Raw genomic sequence first — 24,217 nt, 5'->3', positions numbered from 1 at the left:
GCCAAGCCAGTTGCCTTTTTCACTGCTCTTGGCCTTTCAACCTTGGAAAGAAGATCTGGCTCATTTTACTGAGAGGCACATTGGTATTATTTTACTATTTACCCTTGCCTTTAATTGTGTTTTCTCAGCCTTGGGGCAGCATATGTAATTCTCCCTTTTTATGACTTTGAGAATTGTTTTTCTGCTATAAATCAGTGGGGCCCCCTTGTCTTAGGAGAAAAACCTCTTGCCAAGGTTCTTTCTGCCTGGCATGAAACATTTGAAAATCTAAGCCCATTTAATTTAGGAACCTGATCAAGATATAAGCCAATATAAGTCTTGATTAAAAATGCAGTCTATATTCAGATGCCACACAACGGCCTTGCAAAGTTGGGCAGTTGTATCCCAAACTATATGGCAATCACTGCAACCACCCTCCGCCCTTTAACACTTACAGCCCCCAGATGGGAAGGAATTCTGGGGGAGGGGGTCAAAGTGGAGCATGCCCGGCACTTCTCAGCCAAATTCTCCACAGAATTTATCAGAAACACCATACCCTCCAACCATAGCTGTCAACTTTTCCCTTTTCTTGCAAGGAATCCTATTCAGAATAAGGGAATTTCCCTTTAAAGAAAGGGAAACGTTGACAGCTATGCCTCCAACATTTCTCCAATGAAAATAGGGATGTTCTGTAGCATGAAACTGGCTTTCCCACCCTGGAGGTTCAGCACAACCTGCCCTTTTCCCCGTGAAATGATATTTCTTTTTACATTTCTTGCTCTGCTCACTCTTGCCTCTGGCTCCACCCATTCCCAGCAGGCACTCCTTGGAAGGTTGCCCAGAAAGGAACCTTGGTCCACAGCTGGAAAAGGTTGTTCAGATACCATACCCTGGACATCACATTTTCCTCTGCGCAACCCGTTAAGTAAAAGTGATAACTGAAAATTAAAGCATGGCACTTGGTTAATTTAATGTGGTTGTTAACCAATGTCTACCTAATAAGAGCATTCAGTGCTCTTTAAATCATAACTTTTGGTACAGTGGTACCTCGGTTTTCGAACAGCTTAGTTCCCGAACATCTTGGAATGCTGCAAACCCAGAAGTGGGTGTTCCGGTTTTCAAACTTTGCCTCGGAAGCCGAACGTGCTCCTGAGCTTCTGTTTTCACTGTTGCTCCACTCATTTGAGTCCCCCGCATAGTAATTCAGCCTTTTTCCCTCATGTTTCTGCCCTTGCACTGCTCATTTGAGTCGCCCTCACATCGTAATTAAAGCCGTCTATTTCTGATTGCAGTGTTCTTGGTGCTTTTGTTTTTGCTAATTTTTTGCGTTTTTGTTTGTGTGGCTTTTTTATTTTTTGTGTCTGTGGCTTGTTTTTCATTTTATGGTTGAGTGAGTGAGTGACTGTGGAAATGGATAAAAGCCCCCCCCCCATCCAAACAATGACTATCATCCGTGCAGGTAAGGGGAAAAAAATAATTTTAGTTTTTATCATCTGCAATACTGTCTTATTTATTTTATGGTACAGAACACTGATTATTGCTTTCATTTCATGGATCAATGTCCTTGTTAGATAGTAAAATTCATGTTAAATTGCTGTTTTAGGGGTTGTTTTTAAAAGTCTGGAAAGGACTAATCCGTTTTGCATTCCTTTCCATGGGAAAGTGTGCCTTGGTTTTGGAACACTTCGGTTTTGGAACAGACTTCTGGAACGGATTAAATTTGAGAACCAAGGTACCACTGTATATGAATACATGGTATTATCAAATTATAGTTTATAGGTTGTATCCAATGTTAGTCACACTCAGATATGTCTACTCTGAGTAGAACTCCCATGTATACATATGTGGATGTCCTATTTTATTTATTCAATGATTTTTTGCAATTAAAAAAAGCTAAAGAAAGGAAATATAGTTCTTGATTGTGCATTGAAGAGAATGCTGAGGGATAGCTCAGTTGGCAGAGCATGAGACGCTTAATCTCTGGTGGGTGAAAGATTCCTGCATTGCAGCGGGTTGGACTAGATCAGCCTTTCTCAACCTGTGGGCCCTCAGCTGTTGTTGAACTACAACTCCCATCATCCCTAGCTAGCAAGGTCAGAGCTCAGGGATGATGGAAGTTGTAGTCCAACAACATCTGGGGACCCACAGGTTGAGAACCACTGGACTAGATGATCCTTGTGGTCCCTTCCAACTCTACGGTTCCCTACTGTACCTTTCCCTTATCCGTGATCACCTTCAATCATTCAGAGATTGATTCGTTTTTTTTAAAAAAAAGAGCTTTTAAAAATGGGGTCATTGAAAGTCTCTTTTTAAATGGGAGAAATGTTCCATTGGTCTGAAAGCTTTGTCAATTCTAGCTGTTATTCTTGCCAAAAGGCGTGTGCTGCAAAACTATCATTAGTTTTCTGTTGTTGTTTTTTTAATGTCCCTGCAACGCCTTCGGATCCAGCACTGGATCCAGCAAAGTTCAATGACAAAAAAGAGGGAAAGCTAGCTGTTGTCCCTGATGCCAGGTATTCTCAAGCCAAGAGCGGCAACCTTGGGAACTTAGCCATGCAGCCTTTTGATACTCAGAACTTCGACAATGTGTTGGCTGCCACATGTGATCTCTGGGAAAGCGGCTGCGACTGCAGTTTGTTTCCAGCTGGCTTTGCCAGGAGCCAGAGAAGGCGTTGACAGCCGAGAGATGGCAGGCAGCAAGTGCTCAGCAAGCCTGCCTTGCCACACAGATGTTGTCTTAATATAAACCATTGTGAGGCGGGAGTTACAGTTTTGGGGATGGGCTTGGGAGGCACAGTTTCAGGTCTCTACAATACGATGTTCATGCAGCAACCTTGACACAAGTCACAAATTGTCAGGCTGGCCTTCGCCACAGAGTCATGGTCAGGCTCATGTCCCCAATCCTGGTTTTCTTGACAAACAGGTGGGGTTAGAATGTAATGTGTGTGCATTTACACTGACCAGCCTTTCAGACCCTCCAAGTGTCCCTGTTTTCCGTGGGAAGTCCCAGGTTTACAGAAGCCGTCTCGGTTTCTGATTTGATCCTGGAATGTCCCTCTTTTCCTTAGCACGTCCCGCTTTTCATCAGATAAATGTTGGAGGGTATAGAATTATGTGCCACCCAGCAGCGTAGTTAGCCGCTCGGGTGCCTGGTGCGGGGGGCGTGTCCTGCAACCGGGGTGGGGCGATCTGCCCATGGGGGTGGAGCAATCTGCACCCATGGGGGCAGGGTGATCTGCCCATTGGGGCAGGGTGAGCCTCTCCGACACTTGGAGCCTCTCCGACGCCTCCCCCTCAGCTGTAGGACGGCTGAGGGAGAGACAGTAAGCAGACACAAGTCCCACGCTGCCATTTCAGGTGGCACAGAACCTGAAGGTGCCTAAGCCACCACATCACTCCTAAAAAGTCATCACACCCAGTGATGACACCCGGGGCAGGCCGCACCCCCCGCACGCTCCTTCCTCCACCACTGGCAATACCCAAAGCCAAGGAAATAAGCAACTATACAACCTTTAAAAGACATCTGAAGGCAGCCCTGTTGAATGTTTTATTATGTTTTTACAGTGGTACCTTCAAGTTACAGACTCCGCTAACCCAGAAATAGTACCGCGGGTTAAGAACTTTACCTCAGGATAAGAACAGAAATCGTGCTGCGGCAGTGGGAGACTGCATTAGCTAAAGTGGTACCTCAGGTTAAGAATGGTTTCAGGTTAAGAACGAACCTCCAGAATGAATTAAGTTCTTAAACCGAGGTACCACTGTATATATGTTGGAAGCCGCCCAGAGTGGCTGGGGTAACCCAGTCAGATGGAAGGGGTATAAATAATGAAAAGATGATGATGATGATGATGCTGATGATGATGATGATGATGATGGAATGACGACCAAGCCAGACAACTGGTCCATCTAGCTCAGTATTGTCTGTGCTGACCAGAAGTAGCTCTCCAGGGTTTCAGGAAGGGGGACACACCCCATCCTGCTTGGAAATGGTAGGGATTATATCTGGGACTTTCTGCACGCAAAACAGGTCATTCCTATTATGCAAGTGTTTGTGTGAAGCAGTGTACACTTCTTGACTTGTGCAGCTCAATTGCTATGTACACAAGTGGACAGATTGTGCCTTCGTTGGATGTGATGTGTGGGCACCCTTTGATAATGTCCTTGGTGGGGAGGTGGTGGACAGGACAGAATAAAGTAAAGCATGAATCCTTGGAATATCTCACTTATCCCTGTGTGGCCGCGTGATCAAAGCACTGACCGCAACCTGAGTGTCCCATACAATAAAGACCTCCGAAACTTAGCAGGCTTCTTTCAGGCGTTGGGGAAGCAACTGGCTGCTGCTGCTGCTGCTGCTGCTGCTGCTGCTGCTGCTGCTGCTGCTGAGATTTCCTTCCTGATCCAAGTGACACTTCTGTGAGTAAGAAAACATTTTGAAATGCAAAGCAAAGGCTATGACTCATCGGGAACGGGATTTCACCCGCCTCCTGTTAGAGCAAAAACAAATATGATTGTCTCAGAATCAAATCAGAGCCAACTAAAAGAAGGCGGCAGCAAGGGTCATTTTTAATTTTTTAATATTTTTTTAAGTGTAGCTGTTTTTCTTCAGACTACAAGTTCATTGCAGGTATAGAAGCAACTGTACAGTATTGATAAGTGACGGTGTATTTATAGTGGAATACCTTTACAGTCAGAGGCAGCAATGTTTATGGATACCAGTTGCTGGAAACTGCAGGAAGGGCGAGTGCCCTTGTGCTCAGGTCCTGTCTGTGGGCTTCTCACAAGCATCTGGTTGGCCACTGAGGGAAGTAGATGCTGGACCGGATGGGCCACCAGCCTGATCCAGAAGGCTTTTCTCATGTGAGCCATAGATGTGGTGTTGCGTGGCCATGTGTCCTACACTACAAATGACAGCCCTCTGTTTGAAGGGTTGGTCTGTTTAAACATAAAGAAACTAAACCTGCAGTCCTGACCCCACGAATAAGCCTGTTGAATTCAATAGGACTTGCTTATTGAATGGTAAGGATTGTGTTGGAAGACCAGACAGGAGCGTTCCTGAAGCTGCCCATTTGGTACCTGGACAGCACACAGATCACCTAGCTGCATTTCTATTTAAACAATGGTTATTTGTTTTAAAATTTGCCTCTATGCAACTTTGCCTATATAGATGTATGCCCTCTTTTGGGCGGGTGGGAGATGGATAAGTTGCCACTGAAATTCAAGAAGTGAATCAACTTGGTGGTGTCCCCTTTTGTACATTTCGGCATCTCCTCTCCCTGGGTTGGATCCAGAGCAACGGCTTGTTCACACACACTTCACTGAATACAGGTACAAGCTGTCCCTAGGCAGGTACAAATGCTTGTCTGAAACAGTGTGCACTTGTTGATTTGGGCAGCTCCATCATAGTGTACGCAGGTACACAGACAATGCACTTGTTGTACATTGATTGTGAATAACCGTATGAGTGTCTAGCTCAGTTACTTGTGCAGAGTGTAGTGTCCACTGTGTGAGCATTCCTCAAATCATCCACACTGAGGTCCCATGAAATCTATATGAAAGTATACACAGGCTTAAGTGTGACTGATTTGCTCTGGATCCAGACCCCTCTCAGCCAGCAAGCCTTCCAAGTAGTTATATTTGAACCTGTTTAGTTATCAGCAGCCTATCAGGGTTCAGCAGGCACACTAAGGCATGAAGAGCTCTAACCAGTATTCCCTCCCTCTCTTCCTCCCCTGCAGGGAACCCTTGGAATCATGGTCCTGCGAAGACAACTGGTTATCTCTAATCAAATAATATTAACCTTTCCTTAGAACATATCTGATGATCATCAAGGATGATGCCTTCTTTCTGGATTTTACTTCCAATTTGTGCTTTAAGGTCAGACTTCTGTCAAACTCCACTTATTGGAACCAGAACTTCCTCTGATCATAAAAACGCAGAAAGTTTAAGAATAATCTTTCTGAGCCAATCCTTTTAACACTGCCAGAATTGGCAACAGCTTTGTATGATGTCTGAAAGGGCGCCAAACCAGGAATTAGCTGTGTTTTGTCTGCACGCTGATCAGCAACAAACCTTGGAAGGTCCCAGTGGTGGAGCACTTTATATTCATTAAGTATACTTTTATCCAGCCCTTCATCTTACAATTTCATAGCATGCTACAATTCAGTTTAAATAGAATGATTGACAGTAGATAATAACATCCCTGAAGTCAATCTTAAGAGCAGTCATAAAACGCCCCATGGAGTTGCACTTCTCCTCAGAACAACCTGACTAGTCAATTAATCCTAGCATCCCGAAACATAGGTGCATAAAATTTTCCAGGTTTCACCTCAGTATCACATATCTGGTTAGGAAATATCCCTGTCCAAAACCCTGGAAAGATGTTGCCAAGCGATGGCAATATTAAACTAAATGAGCCAATGGTCTGATTCACTGTCAGACAATTCCCCATGTTCCTGGGTGTCCTACGCTGTCCACGCAGATCACAGTATCCTTCCCTGAAGATGCCTATGACTGCATGTGCTGTATCGGTGCTGGCATTATGATCACAGCGCACTGTCAAAGGAGGAGTTTTGGTACAAGGCCTGCCAGAGTGCCACATCACTCATGGTTGAATGTACCATGCTGTCTGCCCCAATACCCTTCTTCCCACATCAGCCTTCTGGCTATTGATAGACTAGACAAGGCCTCTGAAAATTGCCCAGGAGAATGCGACTCAAATAGCTACTTATGTTATAAAAATCAACACATAGCGGTTTTATTCCTTAACAATGTGATCCTCTCCAAAAAAAAAAGCTCGCAGTTTGGAAGCAACCTCATCCAAAAGCACTTATTTCTGGCTTCCTAACTAAACATGGCCAATCTTAGTCAAAATGATGAAGTGTCATTAGCAACCACATTCTGGGAAAAACCTGGGGTTTGTGGACTTCAGCATATCCATAAGTATAGCACTGTCTACAAGTGCCATTTAAGTGAAGCCCAGTTCAGAATTATATCCCGCACTCCATTCTCAAGCCAGAGATGCAAACCCAATTCAATTGTATCTGTAAAGATGGCATGTTTCAGAGGAACACAAAAGGGTGTAAAAAGTCTGTTTTGCTATTACAGTGGTACCTCGGGTTACAGACGCTTCAGGTTACAGACGCTTCAGGTTACAGACTTCGCTAACCCAGAACTAGTACCTCGGGTTAAGAACTTCGGTTCAGGATGAGAACAGAAATTGTGCTCCGGTGGTGCGGCAGCAGTAGGAGGCCCCATTAGCTAAAGTGGTACCTCAGGTTAAGAACAGTTTCAGGTTAAGAACAGACCTCCGGAACGAATTAAGTTCTTAAACCGAGGTACCGCTGTATTTAAATCAGGGATGACCAACCTTAGTGCCCCCTGGTGTTGCTGGACTACAACTCCCATCATCACTGTGCTGGCTGAGGCAGACGGGAGTTGGAGTCCACCAGCTTCTGGAGGGCCACAGCTTAGCTATCCCTGCATCTCAGGCTTGTTCTGTATACAGAACTGCAGATACATTTGGCTAGAGAATGAAACGGTAAGAAATACGTCATGTTTCAATAGTAGATTTTATTAATTCCATAAGTGCCAGGTTTTATTATTATAGGAGATTACAAAGAGTACCAAAAAGCCACCCCAGTACACCTTATCTGTTTTGTGCCCCATTCTGAAGTTGTCATCAATGCATAGCTTTTAGCTTGATATATGTGGGAACAGGATTGGTACTAAAATGGCATCTGAGGCTGGACTTAACTCAAGCCATTGACAGGTTTAGAACCATCGTAAATATTGCAATAAGGGGAGGGGCAGCATCTGCACATTGCTACAGTGGTGATAGCGCGGCAAAGCAGCAACTGCATGCGCATGAAGCCAATCGCTAAGATGTGTGCGGGGAGAGTTAATCACTGGTGGTCAGTGGAACATAACATTGGTTCCTCAACAGAGATAGCAATGGTGTAGGCAGGTTGATAAAATGTGCTGTGGAGGCTGGTGTAAAACGCTAAGCGCAAGATCTCCACAGAGTTTAGGAACTCTGGGAAGAGGACATGAGCAATGGGCATAGCACTCTCCTTGGTCATTCCTATCTCCAGCTCCACACCTGTATAATTGACACCCTTGCAGAAGATATCCTCTTGCTTGTAGAAACGAAGAGTTTCTAGAGGTTCCGAGTCAGGAAGGCTGGTGATGGAGGCGATTTTGTCGATCAGATGGACCGCCTTTTTGAACTCCTCCTTGGTGGGAGGGAGCATCTTGTCCCTCCTTTCTCGGCGGAAGAGGATCTTGCCTTCGTGATGAGAGGTGGGAAGTTTGCAAATCTCCACCAGGGAGGAATTGGTCTCAGAGTATTCCCATACACACTTACTCTGGGCCCTGCGTCCACAGTAATCCCAGAGGCCTTGGTCGTTATCCATGTGGCATCGGTACCCATCGGTTCCATATTTTGCACAACGGTAGTTGTTGTGGCAGGGCAAACCAGTGGGGGTCACATCGTGGAACGGAGAGCAACGTTGCTTACCATGGCCTGTATTGCAGTGAAAACCCTCTTTAGTCGCTCGGCATCCATCAAAACACATTTTGTTGTCCTGAGCATATTCAGCAAAGCCCTTCTCGCTGATCAATCCACAGTAGTTCCATTTCCCATTTTTTAAGTAGCAGTAGTGGTAGGAGCCACCCCAGAGATCGCACATTGTGGCACATTTTTCACCTGTGTGTCCCAAGCCTTCTTCTAAGGAACAGTAGTCCCAAGATTTCCCGCTGCCACCACTTTGCTTGCACCAGGTATAATCATAGCCGTGAAAGTCACAAGTGTTTGTACATATCCCCTCGTAGCTTGTATGATGAACAACAACTTGGGAGAGAGTGGAAGGCAGAACAGAAAAGAAAAAGAGTAAAGTCACGGGAACACCCATGATGTTCTTCAGACTCTAAAATGAAAAGACAAAAAATTAAAGTAGCTGTATGCATACAATATCATGTTACATCTCTGTAGGGTTTTCCCCACCCCTCTTTTATGCCTGTCTCTTTCATTACAAATCCATATCCTCCAACATTTCTCTAATAAAAATAGGGATGTCCTATTCAATAATGAAGAAGAAGAAGAAGAAGAAGAAGAAGAAGAAGAAGAAGAAGAAGAAGACTCCTTGGCTTAGGAGTCACATAACTCCGTACCCTCCAACATTTATCCAATGAAAAGAGGGATGTCCTAAGGAAAAGAGGGACATTCCGGGATCAAATCAGAAACCAGGACAGCTTCTGTAAATCCAGGACTCTCCCTGGAAAATAGGGACACTTGGAGGGTCTGCAAATCCCCTCTAATAAGTTTCTTTTGTAATGCTTTATACTGCTTACACCTTAAAGAAGCAGAGCATTACAACATTTTTTTGTCATGAACCAGTCTGAGAATGTTATGAAAGGGTGGTCTATATAAAGGTGTTATATAAATATTAATCAATCAATGACTTGAAATGCACTCCCAGCAAAAAAACCTAACAGTGAGCCCTCATTGGAGACTGCCTAATATCAGAGTCAAACGGCATCAGCTATTTCTGGGTTATATCCAGGGGAAAACAGCTGCCAGTGGCGTAGCATGGGGGGTGCAGGGGGGCCGGCCGCACCGGGCGCAACATCTGGGGGTTAGGGTTAGGGGGCGCAAATCCACGGGTTAGGGGGCGCAAATTACTTGCCTTGCCCTGGGTGCTGACAACCCACACTACGCCACTGACAGCTGCTACTGTCATACGCTATCTTGCACTGCACATATCTAAGGCTGTTCGGACAGCAGGGGCAATAACCCTTCTGGAGGCTCCACAGGAGCAATGGATTGCCCCATACCACAAACCTTTCTGCTTGCTGCAGATGGGGGCAGCAGCAGAGGAAGATGTAGAATAAGCCTAACACAGCCTTCTCCAATCTGATGCTCTCCAAAGATTTTGACTAAAACTCTGATCACTCTCAGCCAGCATGAGACAGTCAGTCTGGGATAATGGAAGTCATGGCTGAACAACACCCGGAGAACACCAGCTGACCCAAGGACCAAAACATATGCACATACTAAGAGTGCCTTGAAAGACCCTTCCAAGAAATGATATCAGGGCCCAGGAAATTTGAACTTGGATTGGAATGCTTTCTCTCACAAGAGTCTACCCACCCATTACAGCTGGGGCAGCCAACATAGTGCCTTCAGGATGATCAGTCCAGCCATCATGGCTAGGAATGATGAGAGCTGGAATTCAACAAAATCTGGAGAATAAGCACCATGTTGGCTTTGCAATCTTCATCAGAGGTCTACTTCACATCCAATTTCCAACAGACCATTTGGCTGAGACATGGGACAGGGCCTTTTCAGTTGTGGCACCCAGACTATTGAGCTCTCTAGGAAGTCCCTTCGGCCCTCTCTTCATTGCCATCTCAGCACGCTGCCAAACCTGTTCTTCTTCCTCCACGTCTTTGGTATAATTTTTGTCCTCCACCCTGTCCTGTGAGTTTATTACTGAACCCATGGTTTATAGCTGTTGTTATTATTATTATTATTATTATTATTATTATTATTATTATTATTATTTACTCATCTATTTTATTAACACCCTCTTCAGTACTCTAACCATTGCAGCATCCTTCTCTTCATTTTTGTGAACCATGTGATGACATGATCACTGAGAGCTAATGCTGAGCAAATCCATGATGATTATAGACTGGAATCTAGGTCTCATATGTCAAATGTGACCCTTTGGAGATCACTGGTTCTAACAATGAATTGCAATGAGATAAATTAGCTACGTAACAGACAGTGAATTCAGAAAAGCTAATTCAGCAAAGAATTCCTTGGGGAGGGGAGTAAAGTGCAATCAGCCAGCCAATAGGTTTCCAAATTAAACAGAAGACTATGGAATTCCTTACCACAGTCTAAGCATCTTCCAGGAAAAACAAATAATTTTAAAAAAGCATAAGCATGGAAGGCAAGGGAGTCCAGTCTGTCAGTCCTGGAGGTCCTACAGGCATATAAAGTTGGGGTCCATGATATCTATGTAACCACATGGGACATGAAACCTATGTAACCACATAGGACATGAAATAGCAAGGCACAATAACTGGGGGAAGGACCATGTTTTCCTAGAAATAAAGGGTTGTATGCAATGTTAGTCCTACTCAGAGCAGACCCATTGAAATGATGGTGCATGACTACTGTAGGTCGATTCATTTCATTGTGTTTGCTCCGAGTGGAATTTAGTTGAATCCAACCCAAAAAAAATTGTAGTGCTGGAAGTATGCAATTTCTTTGCAATATAGGAATCTTCCTTAAAGGAAGACATCTGTATCGCCCAGAACAACTTAATAACTGCACTTTTTATCATGGGGGCAGGAGGGATGACTAAACCTCTCCCATTCACAGTCTCATGTTTTGCATTTGTTCTGAATTTAAGCAAAACACCAAAAAACCCTGAAACCAACTAGCAACTCAGTGGTGATGCTGGCAGGAGCAGATTGTTTGCTGCTTTGAAACTTTCCCTTCCCTTATGCACAGAGGTTATATCTAATGTTAGTCAGACTCAGAGTAGACCCATTGAAAATAATGGACCTAAGTTGCCATGTCCATTAATTTCTACTCTGAGTAATACTGGATACAACCCGCATAACATAATGTCCCTTAAAGACTATTGTCCAGCATATCAAATTTTGACAGTGGAAAGACTTTATAAGTCTTAGCCAGCATCTCTTCACAATAAAGATGTGGTGTACAGTAGATTGCTCCAATGCCCGTTTTATACACGGGGAACAGATCCTGAGAAAGTTAAATTGTTCCAATGTGTTTAAGCAGGTTCAAGGTTGAGTAAGTTGTTTTCTACCCATGTTTTTTAAGTTTGAAGTCTGAGTGGTCAAACTGACCCAGCCCTTTTCCAATTCTGCTGAAATCCTTTCCAATTCTGACCAGTGGTGCTCCCTGGTAGGCACTGAATTGATCAGTAGCAGACCAGTCATATGTAAGCATGGGGCAAATCTATCAAATTCACACTTCGAAAGCAGTATGAAAAATGAAACACAGCTATCTTTTGAAATTCACACATATCCAAATTTTGCAATGCAGTTCTCCGATTAAAGAAAGTTTACAAAAATGCATACATTTGGGGAACTCACTTGCAAAAAAGAAATGTGTACATTAGTCAAAGCTGCATACCAACATGTGATTATTAGGAGAAATTAATGCCAAAATACAGATTAATTTTCATGATTATTTTTTTAAAAAATCATATATTGCTGCAGAAATGAGAACTGATTAGCAAAATGAGACATGGAAAGGACCAAGCTGGCAGATTCTTCCATCCCTAGTCATACAGAGAGCTCACACCATCAATATGTTAAATTATTCCTGTCTAATGAAGAAGCTGCTAGAAGTATTTTTGATAAAACCATACAGGAATAGGAAAACGCAGGTATGCACCATGGCATTTGAATTCAACGGCCCCATTTCTGGGGATAATCGTTCAAACTATGAATGGCTATTTCCGCAGTTACAATCCTGCTAACTATACTTGGAAGTGCAAAAAGAAACCCAACAAAGCAGAAATTAATAGGGGGGGGGGGAGTTGTTAGACACTTCCCACAGAAATAGAGAGCTGTGGTGATGGAGGAAATCCTCAGAATTATATTGTCCCAAACGCCACCAGCAAAACAAGATACGTATATCAGATTAAAACTGCAAGTGGATGAATAATATAAACAGCCCAATCCTCTGTCAACAATCCTTGTGCTTACTCAGATGAAAGCCCAACTGATGTCAATAGGACTTATAGCATGTTCCTAACCAGGTCTCCTCAGAGGTATGTTACGTTGAATTCAATGGTTCTCACTCCCTAGAAATGGAGGTTAGGCTTGCAGCCTTACTTTCAAGTATGCTTGTCCAGGACTTGCCCCCCACATTGCTTTCCCTCATCCCCACTGCGTATTCCTTCTGTTCCTGAGAAGTAAAACACCCTGTGTCCTCCTCATTGTGTTTCTAACCAAACAAGTAGTTTAGTTTTCCCTTGAAATGGCCATAAAACAAAGCTCAAAAATAGGACTTTATGAGTTTCATTTCTGAAGGAAAGAAACCTGACTAATACAATAAATCGTCATCATTATCCTTGTCTTATTTATCCTTATTGGCCAGAACTGTGCTAAACAAGTTGTCTCAGGTACTTACTTTTGTCCTCTCAAAACTCTCTCCTTGCTCGCTCTCTGCTGAACCCCCAGGAGCAATGATGAACAAGCAATACTTTTTGCTGTTTATATGCTCAGGAAATTCAAGCCTTTGACCTAATTCAAAGCAAAAAAAAAAATTGGGGAGGGAGAAACGAAAGGAAAACTTTACATGAGGCAGCTTGGACATAGACAGAAACTCTACAACTCTTCATCTAACTTGGACAGATATCCAGGCAAGGGGTTGATGGACTGGAGTGAATGGTACAAAAAGTTTTTGCCTACCCGATACACCCACTAAACTTTACCCTAGCCCTCCCTAGCACCCTCAGTTCTTCAAAGAAGTTGGCACTTACCTCAGTTCTCTTGCAGGCTGGTTGCCATTATTTGAGAGATTTCATTTATCTGCATTTGTTCAACCATTATGTGCAAACCTTACTATACCTAAATGAAATTGGCTCAGTTTTCATCAAATTTATAGTTTCCTAAGTAAGCCTCAAGTTCGTGCCCACACTACCAGGTCTTTTACCCTCAATGGAAGTTGTATTTTTCATGGCCACTATTCACTTGTGGCATGCGCAAGTGAAGTGAGCACATTGGCACGAGGGGGCCCAGACCCCTCCTTGAAATTTTGGGGTGCCCTCAGCTCCCAGCTTCCCCTAGATGGTCCCCTTGCAGTAGCATGTGCTTAGAAAATCAGCAAAGCAGGGGAACCCAAAAAAATAGATTTTTGATTTTATTTTTTAAAAAACAACAACATTGAAGTAGTCATCTAGAAAGAAGCTGTTTTGATTTCAGCGTGCATGTAACTTTAGTGTCATTTTGAAAAAATAAAAGTTATTTTATGGTTTAGTATTGTATTTGTTTTGAATCACATATGAGGAGGGTTCATAATAAGTTCAATGCTTTGGGCCCCTGCAAGTCTTAATCTGACTCTGCTTACTCTCAGTTCCCCTTTGGCTTTAAAATCATCTAGGATTCTGACATTTCTCATCTTACTGTCATAAACCACCTCCACATTTCCAGAGAAGTTCTTGCTCTTTTCAAAGCCTTATCATCGGTTTAGAAAAGCATGACTTATTGGGGGGGGGGCTGAAAGTGAACTGGTTGCACCCTGTTCCTGAGAACTCGTTGGCCATAAGAGTGCATTTTTAAATGGCATACCTTATTTTTCATTTTTGTTTTCATCCCTTAGAATGACCTGCGGACAAGAAATTTAATCTTACTGTGGCTGGTGAAAGGAACGGCAATCTGCCCTTCTTATCCAAAAGAAAGAGCAAGTGGGTCCAGCTGAAGGGTGGGGATCATTCCTTGTCACATGCTTAGGTAAAAGTAAAGGTAAAGGACCCCTGGACGGTTAAGTGCAGTCAAAGGTGACTATGGGGTGCAGCGCTCATCTCTCTTTTCAGGCCAAGGGAGCTGGCGTTTGTCCACAGACAGCTTTCTAGGTCATGCGGCAGCATGACTAAACTGCTTCTGGTGCAACAGGACACCATGACAGAAACCCGAGCACACGGAAATGCCGTTTACCTTCCCGCCACAGTGGTACCCATTTATCTACTTGCACTGGTGTGCTTTCAAACTGCTAGGTTGACAGGAGCTGGGACAGAGCAACTGGAACTCACTCCGTCGCAGGGATTCAAACCACAGACCTTCTGATTGGCAAGCCCAAGAGGCTCAGTGGTTTAGACCACAGCGCCACCCTTGTCACATGCTTTGGGAGCTTGGGTAGGTAGCCTATGTGCTTTTCACCCGAAGGGTTTAAGTGTGCTCAGCCCAGGCTGCTCATGAGAAGGCTGTTTTAAGAAGAGCCGAAGCTTGCCTGCTGGTTTTAGATTGGGACTAAGCACCACAGAACTCTATAGGACCTTCTTCCACAAAGCTATCCATAGCCTACTGAAGTTCATTTGTCTTTCAAATAAATCCAACCATTCTTTTTAGAAGGTGCCATACATTACACTCAGCTACAACATGGCTGCATTTATAACACATGCATAGTAATCATAATAGAACTGCAGTATTTCCCCCCCCCCCCATATATTACATCCTACAACAGTGGGAATTTTACATTGTTTCCACCACCATCAAAACACACCAGGTGTGAGATCTACACAGTGGTCCCTGGACCATGATGAAATGGGTCCATAGCAAGAAATTGTACTTTTCTGTAGGTACCACTGTTTGAAGACAGTTCACATTCTTAAAATGGACAGAAAGAAGGATGATCAGTCTCCTTGCACTGAGCATAGTTGATGTTCGTGACCGGCAGTGAGGTTTTTGCTGCCCTGCCTTGCCAGGAATTTCTAGAGCATACTTTCTGTTGACTAGGCAGTCACAGTTTCAACATTACAGCTAGCATTAAGGTAGAAAGGTAGAAAAAATGAAGCGAGAAAAGGAGAACCAACAACAGCAGGTAAGGTTAGAAACCATTTCTTTTAATTAATGAACACTATGTCTGCTAAGGAAAAAAAACAGGTTGCATCAGCAATCATCCAATTGCTCAAACTGAAACTGGTTAAATCACCCAAATGTCCCATTGCTAGAACAAAAGGAGATTTCATCACCATTCCAATTGCTAGTCCCAACTAGAGTAGGCCTATTAAAGGAATGGAACTTACATAAGTGTTGACTTAGCAAGCACCAGTTAATGGGTCTACTCAACTTGACAGTTTCTGGTGGACTTAGGCCAGTATCTCCCTTGCAGCAGGAGGTTATTCTGCTGCTATTATGTGGCAAGAAACGCTGTAGATCTCAAATACTAGAGGCAGAACAAGCAACACGTTTCTTTGTTTTAAAGCAGCAGGTTTTGACAGAAGAGAACAGAACTGGCAGAAGAACTGGATTTAAATAAAGAACAAAAAGACAGTGTTCAGAATACGTACTTTGTATTAGAAATACAAGCCATAAGCAAAAGTGGTCTCTGTCTTACACATTCAAAGAACTGTCTACAGTTCATCTGATAGTGAAATTTTGCACAAAGCTCTGCTTTCACAAGAGGAGTCAACACAGAATTCCTATTGTCAGTCCATGTGTTGCCCATATGTGAAAGCACCCTCTCGACATGAGCATGGCTTACCAGGATAAGCGAGTGCAGCACTGACAACTTGCAGCTGAAATCTAGATGGAATGTGCTTCAGTAACTCTAACCATTTCTGATCTAGAGGAAGATCTGATTTTCTCACCACTGGCCAAAGCTTCTGAACCAAGTTGAGCTCATCTGCTTTGACTTCAACACCCTAGTCTGTAGCCACGAATATAGCAGCAATGATGTGAGTTCTCAAGGTCCTACCATTGTTCAAGGTATGTTATTGCCTGATTAAAATCTGGCAGGTATCTTTTGTAATACATGCATGTTGAAAATCAGATCCCAGTTTCAGACTTAAGAACAATTTTCCTCCAAAAAATACTTGGTACCTGGAATTTATCAGTTTCTCTGGCACGTTGCACATTAAACTGCGGAACTGTGGGCTTACTGAGCGCTTTGCTTCCAGAACAATAAGAGCCTTGTGGAAAAAATTGCATGGAATGATGCTCAAAATAGAGGTAGCACTCTGGGAGAGAAATCTGAGAAGTGATGTCGCTGGATGCTTCGTTGGTCTGGTCCCCAATAAACTGCCACATGGTATCATTTGTCAGCTCCTCCCCAAGCTCAAGGAAATCGGATTTTATGGCAGGCCACAACTGAAGTAGCCACTCAACAGCTGGGAAGAGAGAGAGAAAGATTCTTCATAGGATTCTTTCAGTTTCTTGTTTCGAATCTCTTGGAGAACTCAATGTATACCTTATGACCAAGGCCTGCACTTCATTTTTACTTTTTCAAACAGGCATGTCTGGCAGAATTGTGAAGAACGTGACAGTAGCCATTTGCCATTACAAGATAACTTTTGTGTGCCTTTGGTATTTGACTAAACATGCGAAAGCCCTATCTTGCAAACGGCATTCAGATGACTTTCTAGAAACGTGGTACCCTTTTATAACACATTCTGTCAAGAACTTTACCATCCAGCACAATCACATATGGGATCGTGTACAATATATTTCTGTAATATGTTTGTCTGTACTTCCTGGGGAGTGTGGAGGGAGGGGTTCTACTGTAATGGTTCTTCATCATCGTAATTTTTAAAAATCAGTAAAATACATTTAAAAGATTGTGGGCTGGGAAAAGCTGGATAAATTCACATCAGAACTGTGACCCAGTTTTTAACAGAAAGGGTAAAATAGTTTTTTGTCCGCCAAGGGTGTTAGGTTTTTCAAAAACATGCAGTCGTCAAATCAAGACTAGCCACCTTTTTTTAAAAAAAGTTACTCCTTAGCCATACAATAATAAATAATTTTTCCAATTTAGCAGTATAGGAGAAAATTCAGTGGCACATATATTTACAACTCTCTCTTTTCTCTTATGGACATACATTATTAATTAGGCAAAGAAAAATGTAGGATCCAATTCAAATCAAATGGCAGCTTTTCTACAGGGTCTCTGTGGAGTTTTTCAGCTGGATGAGCAAAGAATTGCTCTCCCATTAACATTAATGAGAGCTGTGCTTCTGATCCTATCTCAGCATAAAGACAAAAGCCCACAGTTGGGCAATACTTTCATTGGAACCAATCAAAACGTCACAGAATAGAGGGGAAACTTTGGGGTTTTCCAGAATTCTTCCTCCTCATATTAGAATATTACACAAAGTTGGGGGAGAGGTACAAAAATTAAACTGGATGTTGTAGCCATGAGAACTCGGGGTCCCTCCATATGACCTACTTGTTGAGCATTCACCATCCTGATTTCCTGGCACAAAGTTCACGTGGAGGTCAGATTATATCTAGTCTTAATTTGTTTGTGGGGCAGTTACCGTATATGACAATAGGCATTCATCCTGCATCCATAATGATTTGCTTGACAAATGTTTATAAGTCTTCCTGTTAGTGATACAGCCACATCACTGCTGGTGCGAAAGTCAGTAATGCATTTGTTTTTTTAATGAGTGGTCTCTCACATGTGTGAATATGTTTTGGCGGGTGGTATCTATTGCCACACCCGTCCATCCATTTGCACCTCACTTGAGCACAACCTTTTTTATTATTATTATTCCACAACAAAAATGCACAACAGTCCAGCTCGGAGGAGCTATTCTCAAAATATCAACACATGTAGGATATTGCTTTGGGTAGTGCATCAGAACTTTAATTTTTCTTGTGCAATAGCTCTGTATCCGAATTCTACACCCCACAAGAATCCTGTTCCAAATGAAACCTCTCACAGTTGCTGTTCCTGAATGAAAAATCCCGAACTTAAGGGGAAGATACAAATAGATTTGACACCCACACCCACACACCCACGCATGCTAATTATGCTATCCATTATATCTTGATCATTTTGGCTGCAATCCTGAGCACCCTTACTATTCAGTAGGGCTTAATATCTGAGTAAGCCCACCTAAAATTGCATTATATGTCTACAGCTATTTTATCATTGAGAAAGGTTACCCAACAGCTTCATACTTGAGTATAGATTAAAGCGATTTCAATGGCAGAAAAGCTGATATGTATCCTATAAGAAATTAGAAATGAACCAATAATTTGCTCTGAGATAGTTCACCTGGCCTTTGACACTGTGTGTATGTGTGTGTCCAGTGCCAAGGGCCTTCTGGCGGTTCCCTCACTACGAGAAATGACGTTAAAGGGAACCAGGCAGAGAGCCTTATCGATAGTGGCGCCCGCCCTGTGGAACGCCCTCCCACCAGACGTCAAAGAAATAAACAACTATATGACATTTACAAGACATCTGAAGGCAGCCCTGTTTAGGGAAGTTTTTAATGTTTGATGCTTTACTGTATTTTTAATATTTTGTTGGAAGTCGTCTAGAGTGGCTGGGGAAACCCAGCCAGATGGATTATTATTATTACTATTATTGTCTGTGTGTGTGTGTGTGTGTGTCTGTGTGTGTCTGTGTGTACATATATATAGATATTTATATCTATCTAAGTACACATAGAGAGAGAGAGATCCTTGTGGTGATGAGTGGGTAAAATTCACAACAACAACAACTATATATATATATATATATATGCTTTCGTAGATTTTCACGGGTACAGGAATGCAGGTTTTGGTGTCCTCGGGTGTCTTCCCGTGTAAAAGTTGGGGTGTCTAGGCGACGTTTCGACGAGGTCTCACTCGTCATCTTCAGGCTGGTGCTTTCGGCTTCTTGTTACTGGAACAGAGCGGGATCTCAATGTTTGAGTTCCTATAAATACTGTAGAGGGGGTGTGGTGTCTAGCCTCCAATGTTCTGGGCAGAGAGGAAGTTCCCAGGCTAGTGTGCCTTTTCTTCTTTTGTTCCTTAATTACTTGAGAGATACCTTGAGTGATTTCTTGAGTGATATCCTGAGTACCACTTAGGTGGGTCATTAGGTGTGGATTAGTTGCTAAAGTCTTTGTGTCTTGACCTCTTGAACTTTGTGAAGAGTTTTCCTGAGAAGATGGCTGTATTGCACTTAGTTGTGCTTTGGCTTGGCTTCGTGTATAGGGGCGAGCTATGGTTTTGTGGCTTGTGTCAGCCAGATCTGTGTAGGGATTGCAGGGGGGTGCAGCATCCGGAGGTGCCACCATGGATTGGCTACTGGATGGTGTCAGTAATTCATCTGTGGAGAGGGTCTGGGTTTGGGTCTGGTGTGGTTGATTGGTGTTGGCGTTCTGTGTGCCTCTGGATCTGGTGTCAGTTTTTGTGGAGAGGGCTAAAAAAACACACACCAACCGCTACTTACATGCACAATCACACCACCACCCTGCACAAATAAACTCCGTAGCCAAGACTCTCATCTCCAGAACCAAACGCCTGGCTGACAAAGACCACTTGACAACTGAGTTACAGAATCTCTCAAATGTGTTAATTGCCAATGGATACCAGCAAAACAGGATTACGAAGCTAATCCAAAAGGAAACACCCCCCAAAAACCAAGACACAGAAGAAAACAATGGCATGGCCCTCCTTCCTTATATCAAGGGCACTACAGATAAAATTAGCAAAATCCTCCATAAACACAATATCAAAACAGCCTTTTGCACCAACCAAAAAATAGCCAATATCCTCAGAAACCCCAAGGATAAAATCCAGTTGGAAAACCAAGGGATCTATGAAATACCCTGCAAAGTCTGCCCAGCCACGTACATTGGACAAACAAACAGACGAATAAATGCACGTATCGCAGAACACAAGAATGCCGTCAAAAAAGAAGAAAAAACTTCCTCTCTTTTCCAACACATGAAAGAAACAGGACACGAAATTAATTTTGCAGATTCCAAATTGCTCTTTAACACGGAACATCACCACAAGAGAATAATCATGGAAGCCATCGAGATAGAGAAACACCCTCACAACATGAACAAGCGTGACGACACATCCCGCTTGCCAGACATCTGGAAATTAGCCCTCTCCACAAAAACTGACACCAGATCCAGAGGCACACAGAACGCCAACACCAATCAACCACACCAGACCCAAACCCAGACCCTCTCCACAGATGAATTACTGACACCATCCAGTAGCCAATCCATGGTGGCACCTCCGGATGCTGCACCCCCCTGCAATCCCTACACAGATCTGGCTGACACAAGCCACAAAACCATAGCTCGCCCCTATACACGAAGCCAAGCCAAAGCACAACTAAGTGCAATACAGCCATCTTCTCAGGAAAACTCTTCACAAAGTTCAAGAGGTCAAGACACAAAGACTTTAGCAACTAATCCACACCTAATGACCCACCTAAGTGGTACTCAGGATATCACTCAAGAAATCACTCAAGGTATCTCTCAAGTAATTAAGGAACAAAAGAAGAAAAGGCACACTAGCCTGGGAACTTCCTCTCTGCCCAGAACATTGGAGGCTAGACACCACACCCCCTCTACAGTATTTATAGGAACTCAAACATTGAGATCCCGCTCTGTTCCAGTAACAAGAAGCCGAAAGCACCAGCCTGAAGATGACGAGTGAGACCTCGTCGAAACGTCGCCTAGACACCCCAACTTTTACACGGGAAGACACCCGAGGACACCAAAACCTGCATATATATATATATATATATATATATATGACACTGCACTGCGAGTTCACCAACCCATCACCATTTTATATCTAAACGAGCACCAAGCTGCAAGGAGGCTGATGTAAAAAAAGAAAAGAAATTACGGTAAGCTACATCATCATGGTCATTTTGAAATCCTTCTGTGGGCCCTGCATATGTCCTGGAAACAGGAGCACTATAGTGCTTGTCAACAGCAGCAGCCTGGACCTTGTTTGTCACTAGATTAACTAGAGAGCCCACAAGGACAATGATTCAACCCTTCGTGCCCATTAGGCCCGTTGTGAAAGGTTTCATTCACTTACCAGCTGGCAGGGTGGAACACAATCTAAAGATGGGAACAAGCGCAATGTTGAGAGCCAGACTGGCCTCCCTGCAATCTAAAACCAAAGTGGCAATTAATTATGGATGGAATGCGGCCAGGCGCTCCGGCATTATAATCCAATGAGACCACACAGAGAAAAAGGCAGCACCGCATCACGTCCTGGGCACTCAAAGGGAGAGCGGGGTTTCCAGAACTCCCAAAATAGTAAGAAAACTGACCAGCAGACCATTATCTGTCTTGGATTAAGTCAGCATGGTCATAATTTGGTGTGTTTTCTTCTATGTCTTGGATTTATGTAACGGTTTTTCATTCACCAGGTAATTTTCTTCCTTTGAGCAGCCAAAAGTTGACCTCTACCCGGACCCACGGGGAAAAATCTCACAAATTTAGTATGGCATGCACTTCTGTAATAATACATTTGTTACTTTTTAAGGCTCTTGTTTTTTGCTGCAACTGACTAACGCAGCTGGAAATGGGCATAAAGAGTCCGAGACAACTGGAGAAGAGGAGATTAAGGAGTGACATGAGAGCAATTTTCAATATCTGAAGGGTTATCGTGCAGAAGATGGAGCAGGCTTGCTATTTATTGCTCCGGGGCAGGACTTAGGGGCTCCTCCAGATGACTTGTTTATTGAGTATTCATCCCAATTGACTTGCACACAGTTTACATGGGGATTAGATTATATCCGGTCTTTATTGAGCATCCGTTCTGATTTGTTTGCAGAAAGTTTATATGTATTGAGGAATGTGCAGTCAAAAGTGAGGCAGTTCGGGCCCCCGATGTTAGACAAAGAGGCCAGTTTAGAGGGTGCATGTTTATCCTGTTCTCTTCATATCCTCCACTTAATTCAAGGAGCTCGGAGCAGTATGGTAGCTTTGCAATGTCACTTGCCCAGCACCTGCTCCCGCAAACAGAGCTTTTTTCCCCCCACATCGGAACCCACCTCAGACTCGCAGTATAACTGGGGGAAGAACAAAAGCCCTCATACCACTTTAACAACCATGAGAGAGTTCCCCCAGTGAATCCTGGGATCTGTAGTTTGTTACAGGTGCTGGGAGTTGTAAGGGGAATTATGATGATGCTGGTGATGATGATGATGTTAATCTTTATTAGTCGCTTGTTACCAAGGCAGGTGCACCATCTCTATGGGGCTGAGGCCTCTAGAACCCTCCCCCCCAATGTCCACTGGGATGAGGCTTAGAAAGGTAAAGGGACCCCTGACTGTTAGGTCCAGTCATGACCGACTTTGGGGTTGCAACGCTCATCTCGCTTTATTGGCCGAGGGAGCCGGCGTACAGCTTCCGGGTCATGTGGCCGGACTAAGCCGCTAAGTTAGCATGACTAAGCCGCTTCTGGCGAACCAGAGCAGTGCACGGAAACGCTGTTTACCTTCCCACCGGAGTGGTACCTATTTATCTACTTGCACTTTGACGTGCTTTCAAACTGCTAGGTTGGCAGGAGCAGGGACCGAGCAACAGGAGCTCACCACGTCACGGGGATTCAAACTGCCAACCTTGTGATCAGCAAGTCCTAGTGCCTGTGGTTTAACCCATGGGATGAGTCTTAGCCCCCCCCCCCCATATATATATATATATATAGAGAGAGAGAGAGAGAGAGAGAGAGAGAGAGAGAGAGAGAGAGAGGAGAGGCCTGGCAGGAAGTCATCCCAGGCTGTACAGAGTTGGGAACGCAGCACAGAGCATCATGGCCTGGTGGAAAATGTCACATCAAGAGGAGGCCCGACTGGCCTCTCCCAATATGACAGTCATCACACATGCAACGTACAACACGCATCACATGTGTGATGTCAGCCCCGCCCCACCCTTCCAATGTCAGGCACAACTCAGTGCCTGTGTACCAAGGTCTCTGACTGACTTACATTTGAAAGCATAAACGTAAATATATTACACCCTCACAAAATTGTATAAAACCTTTACATTCTCATAGACACGCCTACAATTCATTTATACACCCACACAGATACACACAAAACATCCCACACCGGGAAACTTTGACAGCCAACTAACAGAAGATCTCTTCAAACCAAGGTAATCTTCAAACAGAGCAGGGATGGGGAACATGTAACCTCCCAGATACTGCTGACCAACAATTCCTATCATGCTTGACCCTCAGGCCACACTGGCTGAGGCTGATGGGACATCTGGAGGACCACAGGATAGGCCACCCTGCCCCCACCTTAGCCAAGCTGACATTCTTTCTATCCCAACACAATGTCTCCATCTTTAAGCTGCACAATAACCACGCCACCTTCGCCACCCCCTTTTTTCACCTTCCAAGATCCTTCATTGTTGCAAATCTTAGGACAGCGAGCTCTGCACAAGAAGTACATCTTCCCATCTGCATTCACTCATCCTGTTGACTTTTGGCATTTGCCAAACGCTGGGCTGCTAATGCGAATGCTAACCAATGGGTTTATAATAGCTGCCAGAGAAGAAAAGAAGTGCTAATGAGCATTTGCTCCTTTGTCATATCCCTGTTTTTTTTTCATGAATTCTGCTATTTGTCACTGGCTTCTATCTTTTGGCGGAGGACAATTGTGCCAGCTGCTATCTGAATGGGGACTTTCCAGCTACATTTAAAGAGAGTGTTTGTCTTCATTAGGGTTTTGTACAAATTCATTCAGAGGATACGGTCACACTGTTCCTTA

At 43.7% G+C, this 24,217-nt stretch overlaps 1 protein-coding gene across 1 annotated transcript; it reads right to left on the bottom strand.

Moving 5' to 3' along the window:
* Nucleotides 1-7,528: 7,528 nt before the first annotated feature.
* On the bottom strand, nucleotides 7,529-21,599 carry LOC310828223 (uncharacterized protein). The gene is made up of 3 exons (XM_083705430.1): nucleotides 21,529-21,599; nucleotides 13,157-13,269; nucleotides 7,529-8,903 (listed from the first exon to the last, which is right to left on the bottom strand). The coding sequence occupies exon 3, from the start codon at nucleotides 8,886-8,888 to the stop codon at nucleotides 7,881-7,883; it is 1,008 nt and encodes a 335-aa protein (XP_083561556.1). The 5' UTR covers nucleotides 8,889-8,903; nucleotides 13,157-13,269; nucleotides 21,529-21,599; the 3' UTR covers nucleotides 7,529-7,880.
* Nucleotides 21,600-24,217: the final 2,618 nt, after the last annotated feature.

Source organism: Podarcis gaigeae, assembly GCF_964106915.1.
Source record: "Podarcis gaigeae genome assembly, chromosome: 12".
Lineage (NCBI taxonomy): Eukaryota > Metazoa > Chordata > Lepidosauria > Squamata > Lacertidae > Podarcis > Podarcis gaigeae.
This window is presented reverse-complemented; position numbering and strand designations above follow the sequence as displayed.